Here is a 20066-nt window from a genome sequence, read left to right on the forward strand (position 1 = left end):
GCTCTCACGCCTCCCCTCACTCTCCACGAGTTCCACGCCTCGCGGTGTAGCTCCGCCCCTGCCCCCGAGTCCGCCCCCGCAGCCGGCCGAGCGTGTGCACGCCTCTCCCTCCACTCCCCTGCTAGCCAGCCGGCCGCGTTTCCACCGCCTCCCTCGGACGCCTCCGCGCGCTCCGGCCCCGCGGCCGCCGTGACCCCCACCCGCCGCGAGCCGCCTCCGACCTGGACTCGGGGTCGCGCGCCCTGACTCCGCCCCCCACGCCGGGGACTCGCGCGCTCCCGGCCCGGCCTCTACCCCGCGCAGGCCGCGGACAGCCTGGCCGCCTCCCGTCCTTCTCCGCTCGCCGCGAGCTCCTCGGGCGCTCTCGCTCTCGCGCTCTCCGAGGCGAGCGCGCTCCCGGCCCGCGCGCTCCGGGCTCCGGCTTCTCCCGGCTCCTGTCAGTGCGGTGACTGCGCTGGGAAACATGGCGACCGAGGGAATGATCCTCACTAACCACGACCATCAGATCCGTGTCGGAGTCCTCACAGGTAACCGGGGAAGGAGGTCCTGGACCGCCGCGGCCGCTGTCCCCGACTGGTCCCGGGCTTCTCGCCTGTGGTGACTTCTTCTCTGCGGCCTCGGGAGGAGGGAAGGCTGAGGAGGGGGCCGGGGGGGGGCGGGCGTTTTACAACCGCTGAGAGCTGACGGAGGTTGGGGTGTTCCTGCGGCCCCCGCTCCCCCGGGAGCTGGAGCCGGCCCGCGGGGCGTCAGGCCCCGGTGCCTTCGCAGCCCACGTCCCTGGCCCCGGGGGACTGAGGGGCCGGCGCGGTGCGGTGCGGCGGGCGCTGCGGGGCTCCTTGCTGCCGGTGCGGGCGGCGGGATCCCGGCCCCGCAGCCAGAAGCACGCGGCTCTGACTGACTGGCCGGCGCGCTGCCTCCGCCAATGCTCAGCGCAGAGAGGGGGGATTCCCGTGTCCACCCCCTCCTTCCCCTCCCCCTCCTCCGGCGGCCCCGCACCGCTCTAGCCGTGCCTGCCCGAGGCACCGGCCGAACACGACCCGGGTGACTGTCAGGCGAAACTCTGCTCTGCCTTAGGCTGCCCCTGGCCCGCGGGGCGTCCCCTCAGCCACCCATGGGACACTCCTGGTCTCTCCAGAGGTAGGACACCGCTTGTTCTCAGACCTCGGAAAGTGTCCGCATTCCGCCTCCCCGACCAAAGGGCCCGCTGCCCACCTCTTCGTTTTCTTAGAGGGACGGGCTGCACCCTGCGGCTGGGGCTTTTTACTTGAGAGAGTAGGATTCCCCGACTTGGGCTCCTGTGTCCCCCTCCCTTCTAGTAATCCCCCCCCCCCGCCGCCCCCTCTCCGGATGGTCCCGAGGCTTGCGAGGAGCGCACTTTTCCTGGGTCTCGTTTCCCTCCCTCGCAGGAGCCGTGTGTGTGCTCTGCATGTCTGATTCCGTTGCGTTGTATTTGGGTAATATCTCTCCGTTCGGCGATAGGCAGTTGCTGCAGGGCATGACTTCCGAGATGAAGAGCAAGCCAATTTGTAGGGGTTTCTGCCGTGGCTCTGTAATTGGCAAGGTTTATGTGTAATCCAGTGGCGAGGTGGGGGTTAAAGAACTATATTTGGAATCTGAGGGCTTAGTTGGGAATGAAGGAAATCCGAGACACACTGCTGAGATTTCGGAAAAAGAAGAGATGTAGACGGGAATCCTTGTGTCTCCCCCGTCCCCCGCCCCTCACTCCTTGATTTTTTTTTTTTTTTCTTTCATCTTGTCAAATTCTGACAGGTTGAGACGGTGCTCGGGAAGGGACTAAATTGGATGAGACTTGCTTTTATTAGGTAGAAAAAAAAAATCAGTCGGTAGATACTGAGCGCTAAAGCTTAATTTGGCTGCTGAGGAGATAACCGTTGGCACCCCTTCCTGTCTTTTAAATAAAAGGGTTGCCTTGCCCTAGTATTCCTTCCAGTTATTAATGGTGATTTATTGAATTTTCCTAATCGAAAGCCCCTGGGATGGAGAAGCTAGTCTAAACCAGTTGCAGGGAAGGGAACCCCCCAAAAATCAAATGATGCGCTGTTCTCTTCTTTTGGTGCTGACACTGTTGCCTTGTGTGAAGATTTCAGTTGTATCAGAATTCTTAGAGTTGACATTGCTGATTTTCAAAGAATCTAATCGCGGAGTGTAAAAATGTATAGCCTATATCAGCCTTCAACTTGCACTTCGAATTCCAGACGGTTTTGAAGGTTATTAGAGTAGTAATAATGAAGCTTTATAGAAACCACAAAGTATTTCAGCTGTCCATGGAAATGAAAGGTCAAAACTGTTTTCATGTTAAACCACAGCAATTAAAACAACAACAACAACAACAACAACAACAACAACACCGTATACCTTTTTGTTCATTTGAACTATTTCCCTAATAGTTTTATTTTGTGAATCATCTTACCTGGGTCAAGTAACACACTTACAGAGTGCTTTGAAAGCTATAGCCCTTATCTCTATCCCTACAGACCAATAGGGATAATATTGGTTTGCAAATAAGTAAAGAAACAATGTATGTAATTATTGTGCTACAGTTGTTTAAAGAAATTACCTGTGTGTTTGAGGCCTAAATGTAAAAAGAATTCCATTCCAGGATGGATTAGGAGCAAATATAACTAACTACTTGAAGAGAGAATTTGGTTCATTTACCAAAGGTGCGAAAAAACTGGCATTTTAAAGAGAAGTTGAAAGTCAGTGGCCCCCTTATAAATGAATAATGTTTGTGAGGATGAGGCTCTTGAGCAGAATAAAAGTGTAACTCAAAGACCTTGAAAAGCTTAGATGGAATAGGTGGGTGGCACAGGCAAAATGTCAAGGAGAGAAGATAACTTTGGCAGTGGAGTTAAAGGTAATCTGGAGAAGCTGTCTCATGAGAATGAGGTATGGTACTTTATAGGGAAAAGTCTAGGGTCAAGAATAAGGATGTAGCTGAAGGAACAAAAAGGAAGTTATGGATTTGGGATAGGTGGTAATTGAAGACAATAGGATGTGCTGATAATATGGATATTTGAAGTCAGAAATAACATGTCTTTACTAGAAAAGTTTTTTTTTTTTTTTTCTGATGGAGCCTGGAAACAGAAGAATCAGAGGAAAGAGCGCCAGCCCTTTGTCTGCAATTAGAGGATTTCTTTACAGACAGCTTAATGTTTGTGGTCTTGATATTCCATGTGATTTTGTGCAAAAGAAACCTACCCCCAAAACCAAAAAACTAAAAGCCTACAAAAATGAAGCTATATTGTGTATTTGTGTCTTGTAGAACTTCATGTTTTTCAGTTTCACTATGTAAAGGTTTTCTCTATTGAACTGATTTCATACTTAAGAAAATTGAATTAAGGGGCAGCCCCGGTGGCTCCGCGGTTTGCGCCGCCTTCAGCCCAGAGCGTGATCCTGGAGACCCAGGATCGAATCCCACATCTGGCTCCCTGCATGGGGCCTGCTTCTCCATCTGCCTGTGTCTCTGCCTCTCTCTCTCTCTCTGTGTCTCTCATGAATAAATAAATAAAATATTAAAAAAAAAGAAAATTGAATTAAGAAGCCACACTTAAAACTGATTTTATGAGTTATAATTTGTGACTCTCTTAAAGGCAGAGGGCTTATTTTATAAACTATCTTCTGCATGCTTTATAATAAATATTGATTTTAAATATTTTATCTATTTTACAAAGGTGTTTGAAAGTATTGTCTACCCATGCACACATTTTACAATGTGTTTGTATTTTGGTGACATTGTATGGTCATTTCTCCAAGTTTTTAATTGACTTTCTTTTTGACATTTTTTATTATCTGTTGAAAGATAATATTTATGCTTTGAAATTTTCCATCCTTTAGATTTTTTTAGTCTTTATCTCAGCTATGAATTTTGCAAATAAATGTATGCAGTCTATTGAAACTTCTCATCAAATAGAATTTTGAAACAGTGGTAGGACAGTATTTAGCAATGGCATTTCTTTTTTGCTTGATGATCTTGAATCATTTTAGATTTGGAAATTAGATAATAATAATTAGTGTAACATGGTTATTTTAGTTATACAAATTATTTTTGATCAGGAAAATGGGAGCATTTATGTATATAAAAAATTGGCTATTGTGGAAACATTTTAGATTGACAGTTATTGCCCATCTGTAAGAATAATACCTTTGTTAGTAACTATCTTATGTTGATTTGTTAGAAACGAAGGTTTATGATCTTTGGTGACATAAGATCCAGTTTTTAATGTATGTGTTTCTAATGCTTTCTACTTCTACTGCTATTTATAACAGGCACTAAAGGTAATGTGATGATGCACACATAATAAAAGGCAAATAAACAGGTATTTGCTGCTTTGAAGCCAGAAACAAGATAAGGGGAGATGTAGGATTCCCCGCTCCCCCCCCCCCCCCGTAACATTAATAGTAATTATACTTACAGCCATTCTTAACGATTGCATAGCAGAATGATTATATTTTAATGTGTCACTTTTCACCTACATTCTACTTTTTCTAAAGAAAACGGTTTAACAAGGCAGCACACTATTTCTACAACTGTAAGAGCTCCACAGAAACATTCGAAAAATAATGAATATATTTATATAATATAGAATGAGATAGGTGATGTTCCATATTTAATGTTGTATTAGCTAGCCTTTGCTAATATTGTTCAGTACCAAAGCATTTAGCACTTAGCTAACGGTGAAAATCCGTTACCTAAATTTTCACTAAAAGTAGTATGGATGAGAAAATGACACATTTTTAGGAAAGAGAATTTTATTTTACTTATTTTATTTTTTAAGATTTTATTTATTTATTCATGACAGACACAGAGAGAGAGAGAGAGAGAGAGAGGCGGAGACATAGGCAGAGGGAGAAGCAGGGTCCATGCAGGGAGCCCGACATGGGACTCGATCCCGGGTCTCCAGGATCACACCCCACCGGGGCTGCCCAGGAAAGAGAATTTTAAAATCACTTTTTTGCTCTAGTAGTATACGTTTTTATTGCACTAAGCTGTAGATCTGTAATCAGTGAAAGATATTAGAACAAATATAAGACTAGATAAGAGAGTAAGAGAGATCAAAGACTAATTGTAAAATAGAACACTAAAAATATTAGGCACATATAGGGAGTATTTTAAGCATTCATAAATAAAGTCATTCAAAATATTAAAAAACAAATTTTAAGCCAAGGAGATTATAATCAAATGCTTGAACTGTTCTAGACTTAACTTTGATTCCTCAAGTTTATCCTCTTACATTATAAGTTTTCATATTATTTTCTCAAAAGCCTATTGATAAATATATATATTTATATATCTTTGTTTTGAGAATAGATGTTGTCATTAAGTAGGCAAATTAGTATTGCAAACCAAACCTGAATCTTACCAAAAGGAATTGTGTGTACCAATATTGATCTGTATGATTATTGTTAGAAAGAATCCTGTTTCTTAAACTAGGTCATCCTTCATGATTTTTTTTTATAAAGATTTTATTTATTTATTCATAGAGAGACAAAGAGAGAGAGGCAGAGACACAGGCAGAGGGAGAAGCAGGCTCCATGCAGAGAGCCCGACGTGGGACTTGATCCAGGGTCTCCAGGATCACACCCTGGGCTGCAGGCAGCGCTAAACCGCTGCGCCACCGGGGCTGCCCTCCTTCATGATTTTTTGGTTGGAAACAATGTATTAGAGAATTAAGTGTTTAGCTAAAGTAGGAAATCATTAAGTTAATTTATTATTTTTTAATAAGATTTCATTTATTTATTTGAGAGAGAGCCCATGAGCAGGGGGGAGGGTTAAAGGGAGAGGGAGAAGCAAACTCCTTGTGGAGCAGGGAACCAGAGGCCGGTTTGATCTCAGAACCCTGGGTTCATGATCTGAGCCGAAGGAGATGTTTAACTGACAGAGCCACCCAGGCGCCCATAAGTTAATTTCTAATGCATATACTACTTTCATCACTGGCTAAAGACTTTACCAACTATTAGTACCTATGTTGTTACATATTAAGAGTTTTAACTATATTAAAACCACATATGACAATTTGACATTAACTGAGTTATATACGGTGGAGAATCAGCAGTTTGTTACTGAGGAGAAATAAGAATGAGTCTATTTTTATTACTGGTGATAGATTACTATTTAAGGTGAATAGGGTGCTTTTTGAAACAGTAAATAAAATAGATAGAACCTGTACTTCATTTCTGTAAATAGGATTGAAGAACGAGGAAACATATTTGGAATTTGAGCTCTTAAAAAAAAAAAAAAAAAAGAGACCTTAAAAAAGAAAGTAATAAAACCATAAGGGATTTTTTTTCCTTCACATCTAGGCAGAAAAGATAAATAACAAAGAAGAAGAAAAGATTATTTAACCTGCTCAAAAGTAATTGGGACTGTAGCTAATATGGATAGCATGGAAACTTACTTAATTTTTGAGCACTGACTCCAAAAGCCAAAGTCTAATGAAGTGTCTTCATGTAGAAGTTGTTTAATGAATTCATAAGTTAATTTGTATTTAACTAATTAATTTTAATTAAGTAAAATTTCTTGAAAGTTTTGTAATTAAAATAAATAGCTCCACCCCAAGAATTATAGTTTTGCCAGTAAGTATGCATTTTGAAAGAATGGAATGAAACGTACTATGCTTTTAAAAAATTTCCTAATTTGAAAAATAAAGAGCAAGGAAATGAGATATAGTAAAAAGGAATATTACACAGTTTGTTCCTGCTTCTCATATTGTGTCCATGACACTGTGTCAAGGGATATTCTTTATGGATTCTAAGCCTTAGAATCTAAACTATGGTAACCAACGTAATACTTAAAGTGTCAATTTTGAGAATATGTAATTTAAGTCACTTTAAGGTTAAGATAAGTATGAGTAAATTAGGAACAGGATGTAGAATTGATATGAGCTGTTAAGATAAAATTAGAAACTTCAAAGGAATTTCAAGTGAACCCATTATATAACTGCAGGCCTCATCAATCTCCTCTGTTATTAGTACTATGGCACCAAAAATTTAGGGAGCACTAGGTCATGGGAAGAACACTTAGAAGACTTGCTTTCTAATGCCAGTTTGGCCAGTAAAGTTCTGTAGTATTAACTTAATTCTCTCTTTGCTTTTCTTACCACTAACCAGAAGTCATTCTCTAGGATCACCTTAAGCTCTCCTGGCAATATATTTTTATCCTTCTACCTTGAATAGTTAGAAGGAGAAATACAGGATATCAAACTTAGTTAATATTTTTTGTCTCAATAATAAGAATTATTATGGAAGGAGGTAGATTATACAGAAAAAATGCAAGAGAATAAGAAATGAAAGAAAAGATAAAAATTTCAGAGATTAGGGATCCCTGGGTGGCGCAGCGGTTTGGCGCCTGCCTTTGGCCCAGGGCGCGATCCTGGAGACCCGGGATCGAATCCCACGTCGGGCTCCCGGTGCATGGAACCTGCTTCTCCCTCTGCCTGTGTCTCTGCCTCTCTCTCTCTCTCTCTCTGTGTGACTATCATAAATAAATAAAAATTAAAAAATAAATAAATAAATAAAGTCTTTTCCAAATAAGTTAAAATACTAAAATATTAAAAAAAAATTTCAGAGATTAAGACCTGTGAGTATAAACTGAAGGAAAAATATTTAGATTTTTTTTATTTAGAAATTTATGTGGCATTATTAATCTTTTTGTTATCAATAGTTTCAGTCCTACACTTAATTTCAGACTCAGCTCAAGCCTCCCTTCCTCAACAAAATCCTAGGAACTATTCTCTACAATGATGTCTTTGTTTTCCTAAAGTATTTATAAATGTTGTCTATACCCTATAATCATGTATATGTGGGAGGCTGCAAGGTGTAGTCTAAAGAAAAAAAGTTATTTGGAATCAGACAGACTTGGATTTTAGACCCAGATTTGCTTTTTGTTTTGGGAAGTCATTTAAAATCTCTTTGAATTTCAGTTTTCTTCTCCAAAATGAAGGTGGCAATACTTATTTCACAGAGTTGTAAGATCTGAGATAATGTATGTGAAAATGCCTACAATGTATGTCTAACTTGGAGTAAATATTCAATAACCTTTACTTCCTTTCCTCATCATATTTTGCTTTGATGTAGTTTGCTAACAGCTTCATGTAGAAACATCTTAGTCAAAGTAGATTTCAAAGTTCTTGAAAGGGATGATTGTGTGCTTTACTTTTTTTGTGCCCTTTTGTCATAGCACCAATTAATGAAGTCATTGCATAGATGTTTAATAAAAAATTGGGTGATGTGACACTTAGTGGCTTAGTAAGCAGATACCCAGAAACATTTAGGTAAATGAGAACTTCACTGTTACTAAGAAAACAGTTTAGGGTTTTGTATTTTTTAATGTATTACCAGTAAGAGGATGATATTAATAATGTGTATTTGATACATTCTTATACTATCAGATTTGATATATTGCTTCTTAGTTGATGGGCAAGTCTGTATGAGGATTATTTTAGAGTAATTAAAAAATGTCATCTTAAAAAAGGAAAAGCTTGTAGATTGAAGAAATTCTGAAAATGTTATTTTGAAGGTCAGTTCTGATAGTCAAAATAGCAAAATAGCATAAAATAGGAGTCAAAAGTTCTACCTCTTCTGCCCTTTCCTCCCTCCCTTCTTCTTTTTAAAGTAGGCTCCACTTCCAGTGTAGTGCCCATCCAAGGGCTTGAACTCATGACTGTGAGATCAAGACCTGAGCTGAGATCAAGAGTTGGACGCTTAACCGACTGAGCCACTCAGGTGCCCCCTACCACTTTCAAGACTGTTAATTACATTTTACTTCAGTTTCCTTAGCTTTGAATAGGGTTAATGTGAAGAACAAAGGAAATAATGTAATGTATTCAGTATTCAACACCTGTGTGCCAGGCTCAGTGCTAAAGTGAGGGATTCAGTAGTGAATAAGACAGATACAGTTCTTGTCTTGTTGGAGCTTATATTTTAGCATTAACAGGAGGATGCCGTTTAGTCAAGTTGGATATTGACAAGTTCATGCTTCATTTATGTTGCAAAAGTGCTTCTATATTTTATCTTTGATGTAAATGACACGTATAAATGCCAAAATTGTTTTCATGGTAAGCCGTTTTTGACTCAAATTTTTAAACCATTATATACTCCTGCTTTCTAAGATAGAAGTGGTTGAACGTAATTTAATTACTTTTTGTTCCATCAGGTTTTAAATAAATATAGCTAACATTTATTAGGCCTATATACATAGCCTAAATATGTTCTATTTGTGCTAGGCATTTGGCACATGTTATTTAATCCTTACAACCTTTATAAATTGCCCTTCACCTTCTAGTTTCTAATCTACTATACCCTTGGGAAACACAGCCTTACTAAGAATTATATATGATAGGATATCCAGTTAGACTTGCAGGTCTAAAGAATAATTGTTTTCACTTTGGGGCTAAGGGTATCAGAGGATGAATGGTTATTACTATAAGACCAAAATAAATTTACTTGTTTCTTTGTACTTTGAGATTTTAGGATCATGGCTAATCGTGTCTGCCTGATGCTGAAAATGCTAATAGAAATGTAGAAACTTGTGAAAGGAGGAGACCTTTGAATTCTAAATAGAAATGTATTGTTAAGTTCTTCTTTTTTTTTTAAATAAACAGTAAGAAAAAAGTAAAATTGGAATTAATGATCTTTAAAGTCTAATTCAGGTTAAGAACTTTTAGATATCTTAGACACAAGAAATTGAATAGGATACATACTATTTTCAGACAAAAAGGATGAAACATGGGTAGCCCGGATGGCTCAGCGGTTTAGCGCCACCTTCATCCTAGGGTGTGATCCTGGATACTCTGGGATCGAGTCCCGCGTCAGGCTCCCTGCATGGAGCCTGCTTTTCCCTCTGCCTATGTCTCTGCCTCTCTCTCTCTCTCTGTGTGTGTGTGTGTCTCTCATGAATAAATAAATAAAATCTTAAAAAAAAAAAGATGAAACATTTTAAAAATGTGATCACCTAATCTGCCTCCACTTAGAGGAGCCAATAGTGAATTTTGATTCTTTTTTTAAATGGATTTTATTTATTCATGAGAGACACAGAAAGGCAGAGACACAGGAAGAGGGAGGAGAAGCAGGCTCCATGCAAGGAGCCCAATGTGAGACTCGATCCCAGGAATCCAGGATCAGGCCCTGAGCCAAAGACAGACAACTCAACCGCTGAACCACCGAGGTTTCCTGTGAATTTTGATTCTAATGCAAATTTTAAAAATTATGCTTTGATAAAATTAAAATATCCCCACAATAGTAGTTACATTTGAATTTAGTTGGAAGTGGGACAGCTTCTAAATTCCTACCATATTTTTAATGAGTTTAAAAAATTTACAGAGTATATTTGTGTTGTAAGATATGTAAAACTACAGAAAAGTGAAGTGTGAAATTAAGCCCTATTATTCTCTCTCTAGTGTTAATCATTTTTAAGATTTTTATTTTTGTTTTTTTTTTATTTTTATTTTTGTGTTTATTCTCATATACAAGCATATATTTATTACATCACAGTTTGCAAATTGGCAGACCAATGGCCATAACTGACCCAGTACATATGCTTCATTAGGCTCCTGCTGTGTTTTTACAAGAAAGTGTCTTTGCGTCTTTCTGGGTGGCTCAGTCATTTGAATATCCCACTCTTGGTTTGGGCTCTGGTCATAATCTCAGGGGTTGTGAGATGGAGCCCCACATCAGGCTTCATGCTCAGCAAGGAGTCTGCTTAGATTCTTTCCCTCTGTTCCTCCTCCACTCATGTGCATGCGAGCTCTCTCTCTCACTCAAATAAATAATAAATCTTTACAAAGTAGGTTTCTAACATTTAAAAAAAGGTATATTTCATATTTAACCATAATTTTAGCTTTTTAAAATTCAGCATTTAAAAAAAGGTATATTTCATATTTAACCATAATTTTTAGCTTTTTAAAATTGTTTAAAATTGTTTAAAATTGTTGCTGAATTTTTTAAAATTCAGCAACAATAAGCTCTTTCTCATATGACATGACAATAGTTGGCTAGAGTGGTTGTCCCCTGGAAATGGCATTTATTCTCCAGTTTCTCACAACTCCCATTTAACATATTTATATTCTTTGTCTAGCTCTGTAGTCATTTGAATTTGTGATCTTTGCTTATACCTAGTATTTTGCACCTCCCTCCCTTTTCAGCACGTCTTGGACATCTTTTCATCTTAGTGAAAATAATAATAGTTAATTTTGTTGAGAGCTTACCAAAAATGAAATACTTTTCTGAGCCTGTTAATAGAGCCTATTAATTCATTTAATCCTCATAATAATATCACTATTACAGTTGAAGAAATTGTAGCAGAGAGAGATTAAGTAATTTGCTCAAATTACTATGGTAAGAAGCAAAGTTTAAAGGCCAAGCTGCAAATTGAACCCATGTAGTCTCTTCCTAGAGTGTAAGGTTTTAACCATTATGTTATACTCCTTGGCATGTAAAGATAAGTTCATATAGATACACATTTTTCTTTTTAATGGGTCTCTCATATTGCATCAAAGGTTATGCAGTATTTAATCATCAATCCTCAAAATTTCTAATTTTTCACTGTGACAGATGTTATAGACAGTAACCTTATACATTCATCATAGCATATTTGTGAATTTTTTAAAATGTGAGATTAATTATTATAATTTTTAGGTAGATATATGAATTTTAAAATTTTGATAGAAATTACAAACCTGCCTTCCAAAAAGGATGTACTAATTGTAATTAGTATTCTCCCCCCCCCCACTTTTTTTTTGCTTTTTAATCTTTACAAGTTCTTTTGAGATCTCTTTATTGAATTACATGTATGGATTAGGACCTTTTTATTACAGATGACAGATACTGAGCTCAAAATTAGCTTAAGTTAAAATGGGAAGTTATTAATTTACATTGTCACAGAGTATAGAGGAAGAATTGACTATAGAGTCTCAGGCAGTAGGATCAGGGAGTTAATGTGATCATGCATTTTTTAAAAAAATATTTATTTATTTATTAGAGAGAGCGCATAGGGGTGAGGGGAGGAGAGAGAGGGAGAAGCAGGCTCATGCTGAATAGGGAGGCCCATGTGGGGCTTGATCACAGAACCCTGGGATCGAGACCTAAGCCTCAGGCACTTACCCCAGGCACCCCTGGGGTAATCATTTCTTTATTCTCCACTTCAAAATATGCTTTGTTTTTCTGAGCATGGTGCAAGCTGATTTCCTTCATGTAGATGCTCCATTTCCTGGCTTGGCTCACATGTCCATCTTTGAGTCAATCATTATGACTAGGAGAGGGAGGACTGTGATGAGCCATGTCCGTATCACATGTCTATCTTGGGAGTGGGACTCTGATTAGGCAGCCTCACCAGAATCACATAGAAAAGGGAAAGGTGAGCCTCTAAAAGTAGTGGAGTTTCTGCTACTAGAAAGGGAAAAATGTACTTGGGCAGACAGTTCTTTTGCTAGAAGTTCCCTCTAGTCTTGATGACTTTTTGCTTTCTTTTTTTCCCTAAGAATATAATTTATTATATCTGCCCCTTTTCCTCATTCTCCTGCTTCCTCCATGAAAATGGTTCTCTGGCAGATAGTTATGATTTCGAACTGGAACAAGTTAAGGTGTAAGAATTAGTGAGTTAAAAAAAAAGAATTGGTGGATTAAATTCAGGCCTCCCTAATATACACAGTGACTAATTGACATGTTAATTAACAATGACTAACTTTGACTTTTTCATGCTGTGTATATGAATGCTTATCTAAGGAGATTTTAGAACAGTAGTATACATGTAATAGAGAGTTAGATTTTACTAGTTTTTGCAACAGCTGTTTTATGTCGCTTTATTTTAAACTTATGATCAGTTATGGATCTTTAGTCTTTTTTTCTACAAACAATCGCACTGTTTTCTAAATTTTGTTCTAGCAACACTTTTCTGGGAGATGTTAAAATAGGTATGGTATGAAGAGATTTTTATTTTCAAATAAATTTGGAAAGTGCTAAATAACATATCCCTTCTTTTGGAGATTCGTAGTTTATTAAAGCATATTAGCAGATGTGAGTAATATTACAATTGTGGATCCTGTCAAACTTTAGTTAGTCTAATATTTCTAAAACTCTTTGAGAAACACTTTTTCAAGGCACACCAGATTTACTTCTTTGGGAAATTGTGTTTTTTCCCCTCCAATTGATTTTCTGGAAGTCTGTGTGAGACCCTTCTATTTATTCTTTTAGCTTTTTGCCGTAGACGTAGTGGTTACCTATAATAATCTCTATTGTGAAAAATAATTCTTTTATTTTGGATGTGCACATACAGACATATTTTCCCCCATCATTAAAATATTGGATGAATATATTATTTTTTTAAAGATTTTATTTATTTATTCATGATAGAGAAAGAGAGAGAGAGAGAGAGAGAGAGGCAGAGACACAGGCAGAGGGAGAAGCAAGCTCCATGCTGGGAGCTTTATGCAGAACTCCATCCCGGGACTCCAGGATCACACCCTGGGCCAAAGGCAGGTGCTGAACTGCTGAGCACCCAGGGATCCCCTGAATATATTATCTTATTCAGAAAATCTATGATGGCAAAAACTAGACAGTCCAGTCTTGGTTCTGTTATTACTACATGGATCAAGTTCTGCTTGGGACTTTTCCAGTGGGAGTTTGGTATTGTTATCTGTGAAATGTAAAGTCAAAGAGATGCTTTAAAATCTCCTTCAGCTCTAAAATCTTACTAATTTCAAACTCAGAACATACTTCATGTTTACCATTCTCTTATGGCTTGTATTCATATTATCTACAATCTGTTACTGACAGCACAGTTATTTTTTTTTTTTAAGATTTTATTTATTTATTCATGATAGTCACACAGAGAGAGACAGAGAGGCAGAGACACAGGCAGAGGGAGAAGCAGGCTCCATGCAGGGAGCCCGACGTGGGATTTGATTCCGGGTCTCCAGGATCGCGCCCTGGGCCAAAGGCAGGCGCCAAGCCGCTGCGCCACCCAGGGATCCCTGACAGCACAGTTATTGATCTAAATTGCCTTTTTTACTTCAAATGGGAAAAATTACTAGAAAAAGACACTGACATTCATACCAAGTAAAAATGGAAATAAATGTTTGTTAGTTCCACTGCATAATATGTGCAATTTTATTTCCTTCAATAGTATGTGCTACAGGGATGCCTGGGTGGCTCAGCGGTTGAGCGTCTGCCTTCAGCTCAGGGCATGATCCTGGAGTTCTGGGATCGAGTCTTGCATCTGGCTCCTTTCATGAAGCCTGCTTCTCCCTCTGCCTAGGTCTCTGACTCTCTCTCTCTGTGTCTCTCATGGATAAATAAATAAAATCATTAAAAAAAATAGTATGTGCTACAGAATTCAAATTGCAAAATGCTTAAAATTTAGAATAAAAATTACATGCATGTAAGTGTAATAACTGGTTTACAGAATCAAGCTTAGAAGAATACTAGTGATTTAGAGGTAGTGAAGGCTTATATTTTTCTTTTATAATTAATAGGGATATATCAGACATCTGGAAAGCAAAGATTATAGTACTCCCCCAAACGTGGTGAATATTTTGCTTACAAATATTTAAAATAAAGCTATTGTAAAAATAAGGTGTATACTTTAAAAAAAATTATTTATTTTTATTTTAGAGCACTGTTGTGTGATGATGGGCAGGAGGGGAGGAAAGGCAGAGAAGGAAAGAATCTCAGGTCAACTCACCACAGAGGCCATTGTTGGGCTCCATCTCACAATCCTGAAATCGTGACCTGAGCCAAAATCTAGAGTCAGACTATTAGCCACCTGAGCTACTTAGGTGCCCCCAGACACATACCTTTAATGAGCAATATTGTTTTAGGTTTACACAGATACTTGGAATGGGTGGGCTCTGTCTTAGACTACCTGGATTTATACCTAAGTTAAATGAAGTTAAGTTTTTAGAGTTACTTAACTTCTCTAAGCTATAGTTTTTTAATCTGTAAAATGGGGAATAATACCAATGCCTGCCTTAGAGGTTTGTTGTGATAAATGAGATAACTGTAAATGTATAATGAATGTGCCCATATAATAAGTACTTGTTAAATGTTGTTGTGTACTGTAATAAATTAGAAAATAATTACCTTTATACACATGGTAACAGAAATCAGCTAGTACAGCTTTTATTTTGTTAATTTTTTTTTAAAGTAAGCTCTACATGTGACATAGGGCTTGAACTCATGATCCCGAGTTTAAGAGTCACATGCTCTACTGATTGAGCCAGCTAGCAAGCCACCCCACCAATACAGCTTTTGGATATCTGATCTAGTCATGGTTTGTCTTCATGCTGTTTTTCTGTTCTTTTCTTTTCTGAGCTTTTTTTAAGATTAGTATTGTTTTGTTTTGTTTTTTTAAAGATTTTATTTATTTATTCATGCAAGACACAGAAAGAGAGAGAGGCAGAGACACAGGCAGAGGGAGAAGCAGGCTCCATGTAGGGAGCCCGCTGTAGGGCTCTATCCTGGGTCTCCAGGATCATGCCCTGGGCCGAAGGCAGGCGCTAAACCGCTGAGTCACCCAGGGATCCCTCTTAAGATTAGTATTGTACAGAGGTTCTCCTTGATCTAAATTCTTATTTTCCAGCTTAAATTTTGTGCTGTTAGAGTCAGAAGATGATATTTGTAATATAGTAACTGATGACAAAAATTTGAGATTTTTGAGGTATAGGTTGAAAGTAAAGTATATATGGGAAACCGTTTCTGATATTCTCTAAGGCTTGTTAAGATCTGTGGAGGGGCAGCTCAGCATTTCAGCGCCGCCTTCAGCCCAGGGTGTGATCCTGGAGACCCGGGATGGAGTCCCACATCAGGCTCCCTGCATGGAGCCTGCTTCTCCCGCTGCCTGTGTCTCTGCCTCTCTCTCTGTGTCTCTCATGAATGAATAAATAACATCTTAAAAAAAAAAAATTGTGGAGAAAACTGCCTCTATGTGCATCTGTGTAGTGGTGTTATAGAGTTCTGTAGTAAAGAAAGTGGAGAAATTTTAAATATTATACAAATGGTGCATTAATACAGGGTGGTAAAGCAATAGCAAAATAAAACTACATGGATAATTGTTGATTTGTAGAAGGGAGAGTTTTAATTGGTAGAGCCAAGGCTTAGGCTTTATTATGCTTGGATTGAAGGAACAATGAGTTGGGGTGTAAGGTAAAGGAATATTATATATAAAGAGGTAGAAGTACCTTATGAAATATCAGATGCCAAAAGATAATCTATAGGATTTAGAGCATTGCCAAAGATAATTTTTGGCAGGAAAGTTTGAGAATCATTGACTTAGGTTAATATTAGATTTGGCTTCTTCTGCAGATGAGTCTGTGAAATATTGTTGGGTAAAAAGAAAACTGTCAGCTATGCATCATAAGGAAACATTCATTCCTTTCTGATTCTTAATGCAATTCAGAAGTGGATTACATATCTAACATATAAGAAACTTGAAATGAAGCCCCCCCCCCCCACCCCATACTTCTATAGTAGGAACACTTATAAGCATATAATAATTAAGGCTCTGATTTTATTACTGTTATTTTCCTTACTATGATTAATATATTATTCTGATAGCCTTACTTGTTAATAGACAATACAGCCCAGTTCAGTATTGTCTTAGTTCGTTTGGGTTGTTAGAACAAAGTACCATAGACTGGGCAGCCTATAAGCAACGAGATTTATTTTTTTGTGGTCCTGGAGGCAGGCCAGTCCAAGTTCAAGCTACCAGCAGATCTGGTGTCCAGTGAGGGTCCCCTTCCTGGTTGATAGACCGCTATCTTCTGTCTTCATATGTGGCAGAAGTGGGAGGGGGGAAGTCTCTGGGTCTTTTTTAAGGGTACTAATTCCATCCTCATGACCTAATCACTTCCCAAAGGCCACACCTCCAGACCGTATCCCACTGGGGGAATAGGTTTTAACATAATGAATTTTGGGAGGACACAAATATTCAGCATGTATGAGATTTGCTTTGCATGATGTGAGACTAAAATGACTATAGTGTCATACATCCTTTGAGTTTGAGGAGTTCGTTGTAAAATAGGTTTACACTTTAAGTCATTTATATATTAAAAACACTTGCCAAGTACTGTATGCTAGGTTTACCAAACTTTTTCTGTAAAGGGCTAGATAGTAAATATTTTGGGCTTTGTGGGCTATATGATTTTTGTCGCAGCTATTCAGGTCTGCCCTTGTAGCATGAAAGCAGTCATAGACAATACATAAGTGCATGAGCAAGACTGTATTCCAATAAAACTATATTTATAAAAATGGATTGTGGACCAGTGTTAGCCCTTAGGCCAATTGGCATAGTTTGACAATCCATGCTCCAACACATAGAATTACACTTTACTAACATAGGCTAAGTTACTGGTATGTGAATTGAATTTTTATATAAGTTAAAGTTTGCATTTATAAACCACCACAAAACTTAGTGGCTTAAAACTACGGCTTAATGTCTCTCACATTTTTACGAATTAACTCAGTGGTTCTGCTATAGGTGGCATTAGTTGGGGTTCTTGTTTAACTGCAGTCATCTGTAGGTTTAAATAGGACTGTTCTCCAGGGCCTTGGTTCTCCTACATGTGGATTTATCCACATGGCTGATTCATTAGCTTCATGGTGTGATGGCTGGGTTCCAAGAAGTATTCCACGAGCAAGTATTATGAGAGGGATGAAGCAGAAGCTGCCAGGCCAAATAGGGATAGGCCTGAAACTGGCTTAGCTTTTATTTTCACCATCATTTTATTGGTCAAGATAGTCACAGGCCTAGCCCAGAATCATCTTGGAAAGAGACTTAGGAATACTAGGAAGCATGGTTAGTTGGAGGTCATCAAAGTAACAGTCTATCACAGAATTGTTTTGGTTGCAAGTGACGATTCAAATTGAACTAGCTTTAGTAAAGGGGAAATTTATTGTAAGAATAATAGGGTAACTATCTCACAAAATCTAAATACAGAATGAAGCCTTAGGAATATTGGATCTAGGGTTTGAAGGTCCTTAGGACTGTTTCTCATCTTTGCTTTATTCTGTAAGTTTTGTTTTCTTTTACCACACATCAGCCTTTTCCTCAATAGAAAAAACATACCGACAGCAGTTCCTATATTATTGATATCTTCCCATTTCAGCCACCCAGAGAAGGACTGAGTTTATTTTGACAGTTGTGTTTCTAAAATTTTTGAGGAAGAACTTTGTCCTGGACCAGTCATTTATGATTAGAGGATAGAGGTTGTTATTCAGTACCAACCTTATGGACAGGAGTAGGGTCAGTTAACAGAAAAGTGATTTTGAATATATAATCCCAAAGTAGTTTACAAAGTAAACTACTCCTCCCTAACCATCTGTTTATTGAGATAAAATAATTTCATAAATAATTTATTTCTTCATTATAGCCCAAATGTACTTCTTTCTTCATCTGTCTGCCTTCAGCTGTTTCATTGTGGGAATGTAGTCTGAAATAAGGACTTGGATTGGGATCCCTGGGTGGCGCAGTGGTTTGGCGCCTGCCTTTGGCCCAGGGCGCGATCCTGGACACCCGGGATCGAATCCCACATCAGGCTCCCGGTGCATGGAGCCTACTTCTCCCTCTGCCTATGTCTCTGCCTCTCTCTCTCTCTCTCTCTCTCTCTGTATGACTATCATAAATTTAAAAAAAAAAAAAAAAGGACTTGGATTAATTCAGTAGCTTGAGTATTCATAGTAATCTCTTAATGCTTTGAGTAGGGGACAGCAGCATTTAGGATATACTGTTTCACTTTGCCATTATTAACATATAATAAAATCTGAAAGTGATCTTACTGTGCTGTTACTGAATTCCCTAGGCTGATCTGGCTTGCTGAGTGAGTTTATTTTTCCTCTGGAAAGGATCCACTTACATACATGAACACAAGTACCTGTAAGAATGAGGTATGAGCTATAATAGAAGTACAAGCAGCATATTATGGGTGCATGGAGGAAGAAACAATTAATTTAGATTGAATGGCTGTAGGAAGGATGGTACTTTAAAGAAGATAGTGTTTGAGCTGGGCCTAGAAGAAGAAAAGCAAGGGAAGGTAATCTCTTAGGTCTTTTTGGCTGCTGAAGGGATGCCACTCCAGTGTCTTGGCTAAAGTAGATGAGCTTAAATATAGGTACAGAAAGTTCAGGCTAAATAGCAGCATGATTTATCTGATTTTAGCCTTCTTCAATTAGAATTACAAGAACTAACTTGGTTTTGCTACATTAAGGCTTTAGGTGACTATGTGGTAGTTTGAAATTGAAGAATAGATTTTTTAACTAAACGATTTATCTCAAAGACTCAGATTTTTATACATAGAAAGAAATTTAAGGATTATTTGTACAAATCCACTCTACTAGGTAAAGAAACCAAGACCCAGTTAAATGACTTATCTAGGGTTACATGATAGAGTATGGGGCTAAAGCTCAGAGCACTTTACTCTTAGTCTTGGTATTAAAAAAAAATTGTACACTATGTCTTCTGTAGTAAGATTTGCCCTAGTATACACCCATTTGAATTACCTACAGTAACAGTTTTATTTTTTATTCTTTAATTTTTTTAAAGATTTTTTTTTTATTTATTCATGAGAGACACATAGAGGGAGAGGCAGAGACACAGGCAGAGGGAGAAGCAGGCTCCATGTAGGTAGCCCGATGTGGGACTTGATTCTGGGACTCCAGGATCACGCTCTGGGCTGAAGGCAGGCGCTAAACTGGTGAGCCACCCAGGGATCCCCTGCAGTAACAGTTTTAAAATTTGAGATATAGAACATGCATACAGTAAAATGCACAAATGTTAATTACATAGTGATGAATTTTTCACTTGTATAGACCCTTTTAAATACCACCCAGATTAAGATGTAGAGCATTTCCAGCATTCTAGAGTCTCCTTTCATGCCTTTTACTAGAATATATCCACTTCCCCTGCCATGCCCAAGTAATCATGATTCTGATTTTTGTCCTCAAGGATTACTTTTGCCTATTTTGAATTTATATAAATACAATGACTTCTGTCACTTATTACTCTGTTTTATCCATTTTGTGTATAGCAGTTGTTAATTTTATTGCTATGTGATATTGCA

General features: G+C 38.5%; 1 protein-coding gene across 14 annotated transcripts in view; it reads left to right on the forward strand.

Annotated features, from left to right (window-relative positions):
• Nucleotides 1-247: 247 nt before the first annotated feature.
• The window catches only part of GPHN (gephyrin), a 625629-nt gene continuing 605810 nt past the window's right edge, over nt 248-20066 (forward strand). For all 14 annotated transcript variants that reach the window (XM_072838965.1, XM_072838966.1, XM_072838969.1 and 11 more), the window contains exon 1: nt 248-527. In XM_072838965.1, coding sequence (XP_072695066.1) covers nt 464-527 — 64 coding nt within the window. In that variant the 5' untranslated portion in view covers nt 248-463. The remainder of the gene's footprint in view (nt 528-20066) is intronic.

This window comes from Canis lupus, chromosome 9 (assembly GCF_048164855.1).
Source record: "Canis lupus baileyi chromosome 9, mCanLup2.hap1, whole genome shotgun sequence".
NCBI classification, from domain to species: Eukaryota; Metazoa; Chordata; class Mammalia; order Carnivora; family Canidae; genus Canis; species Canis lupus.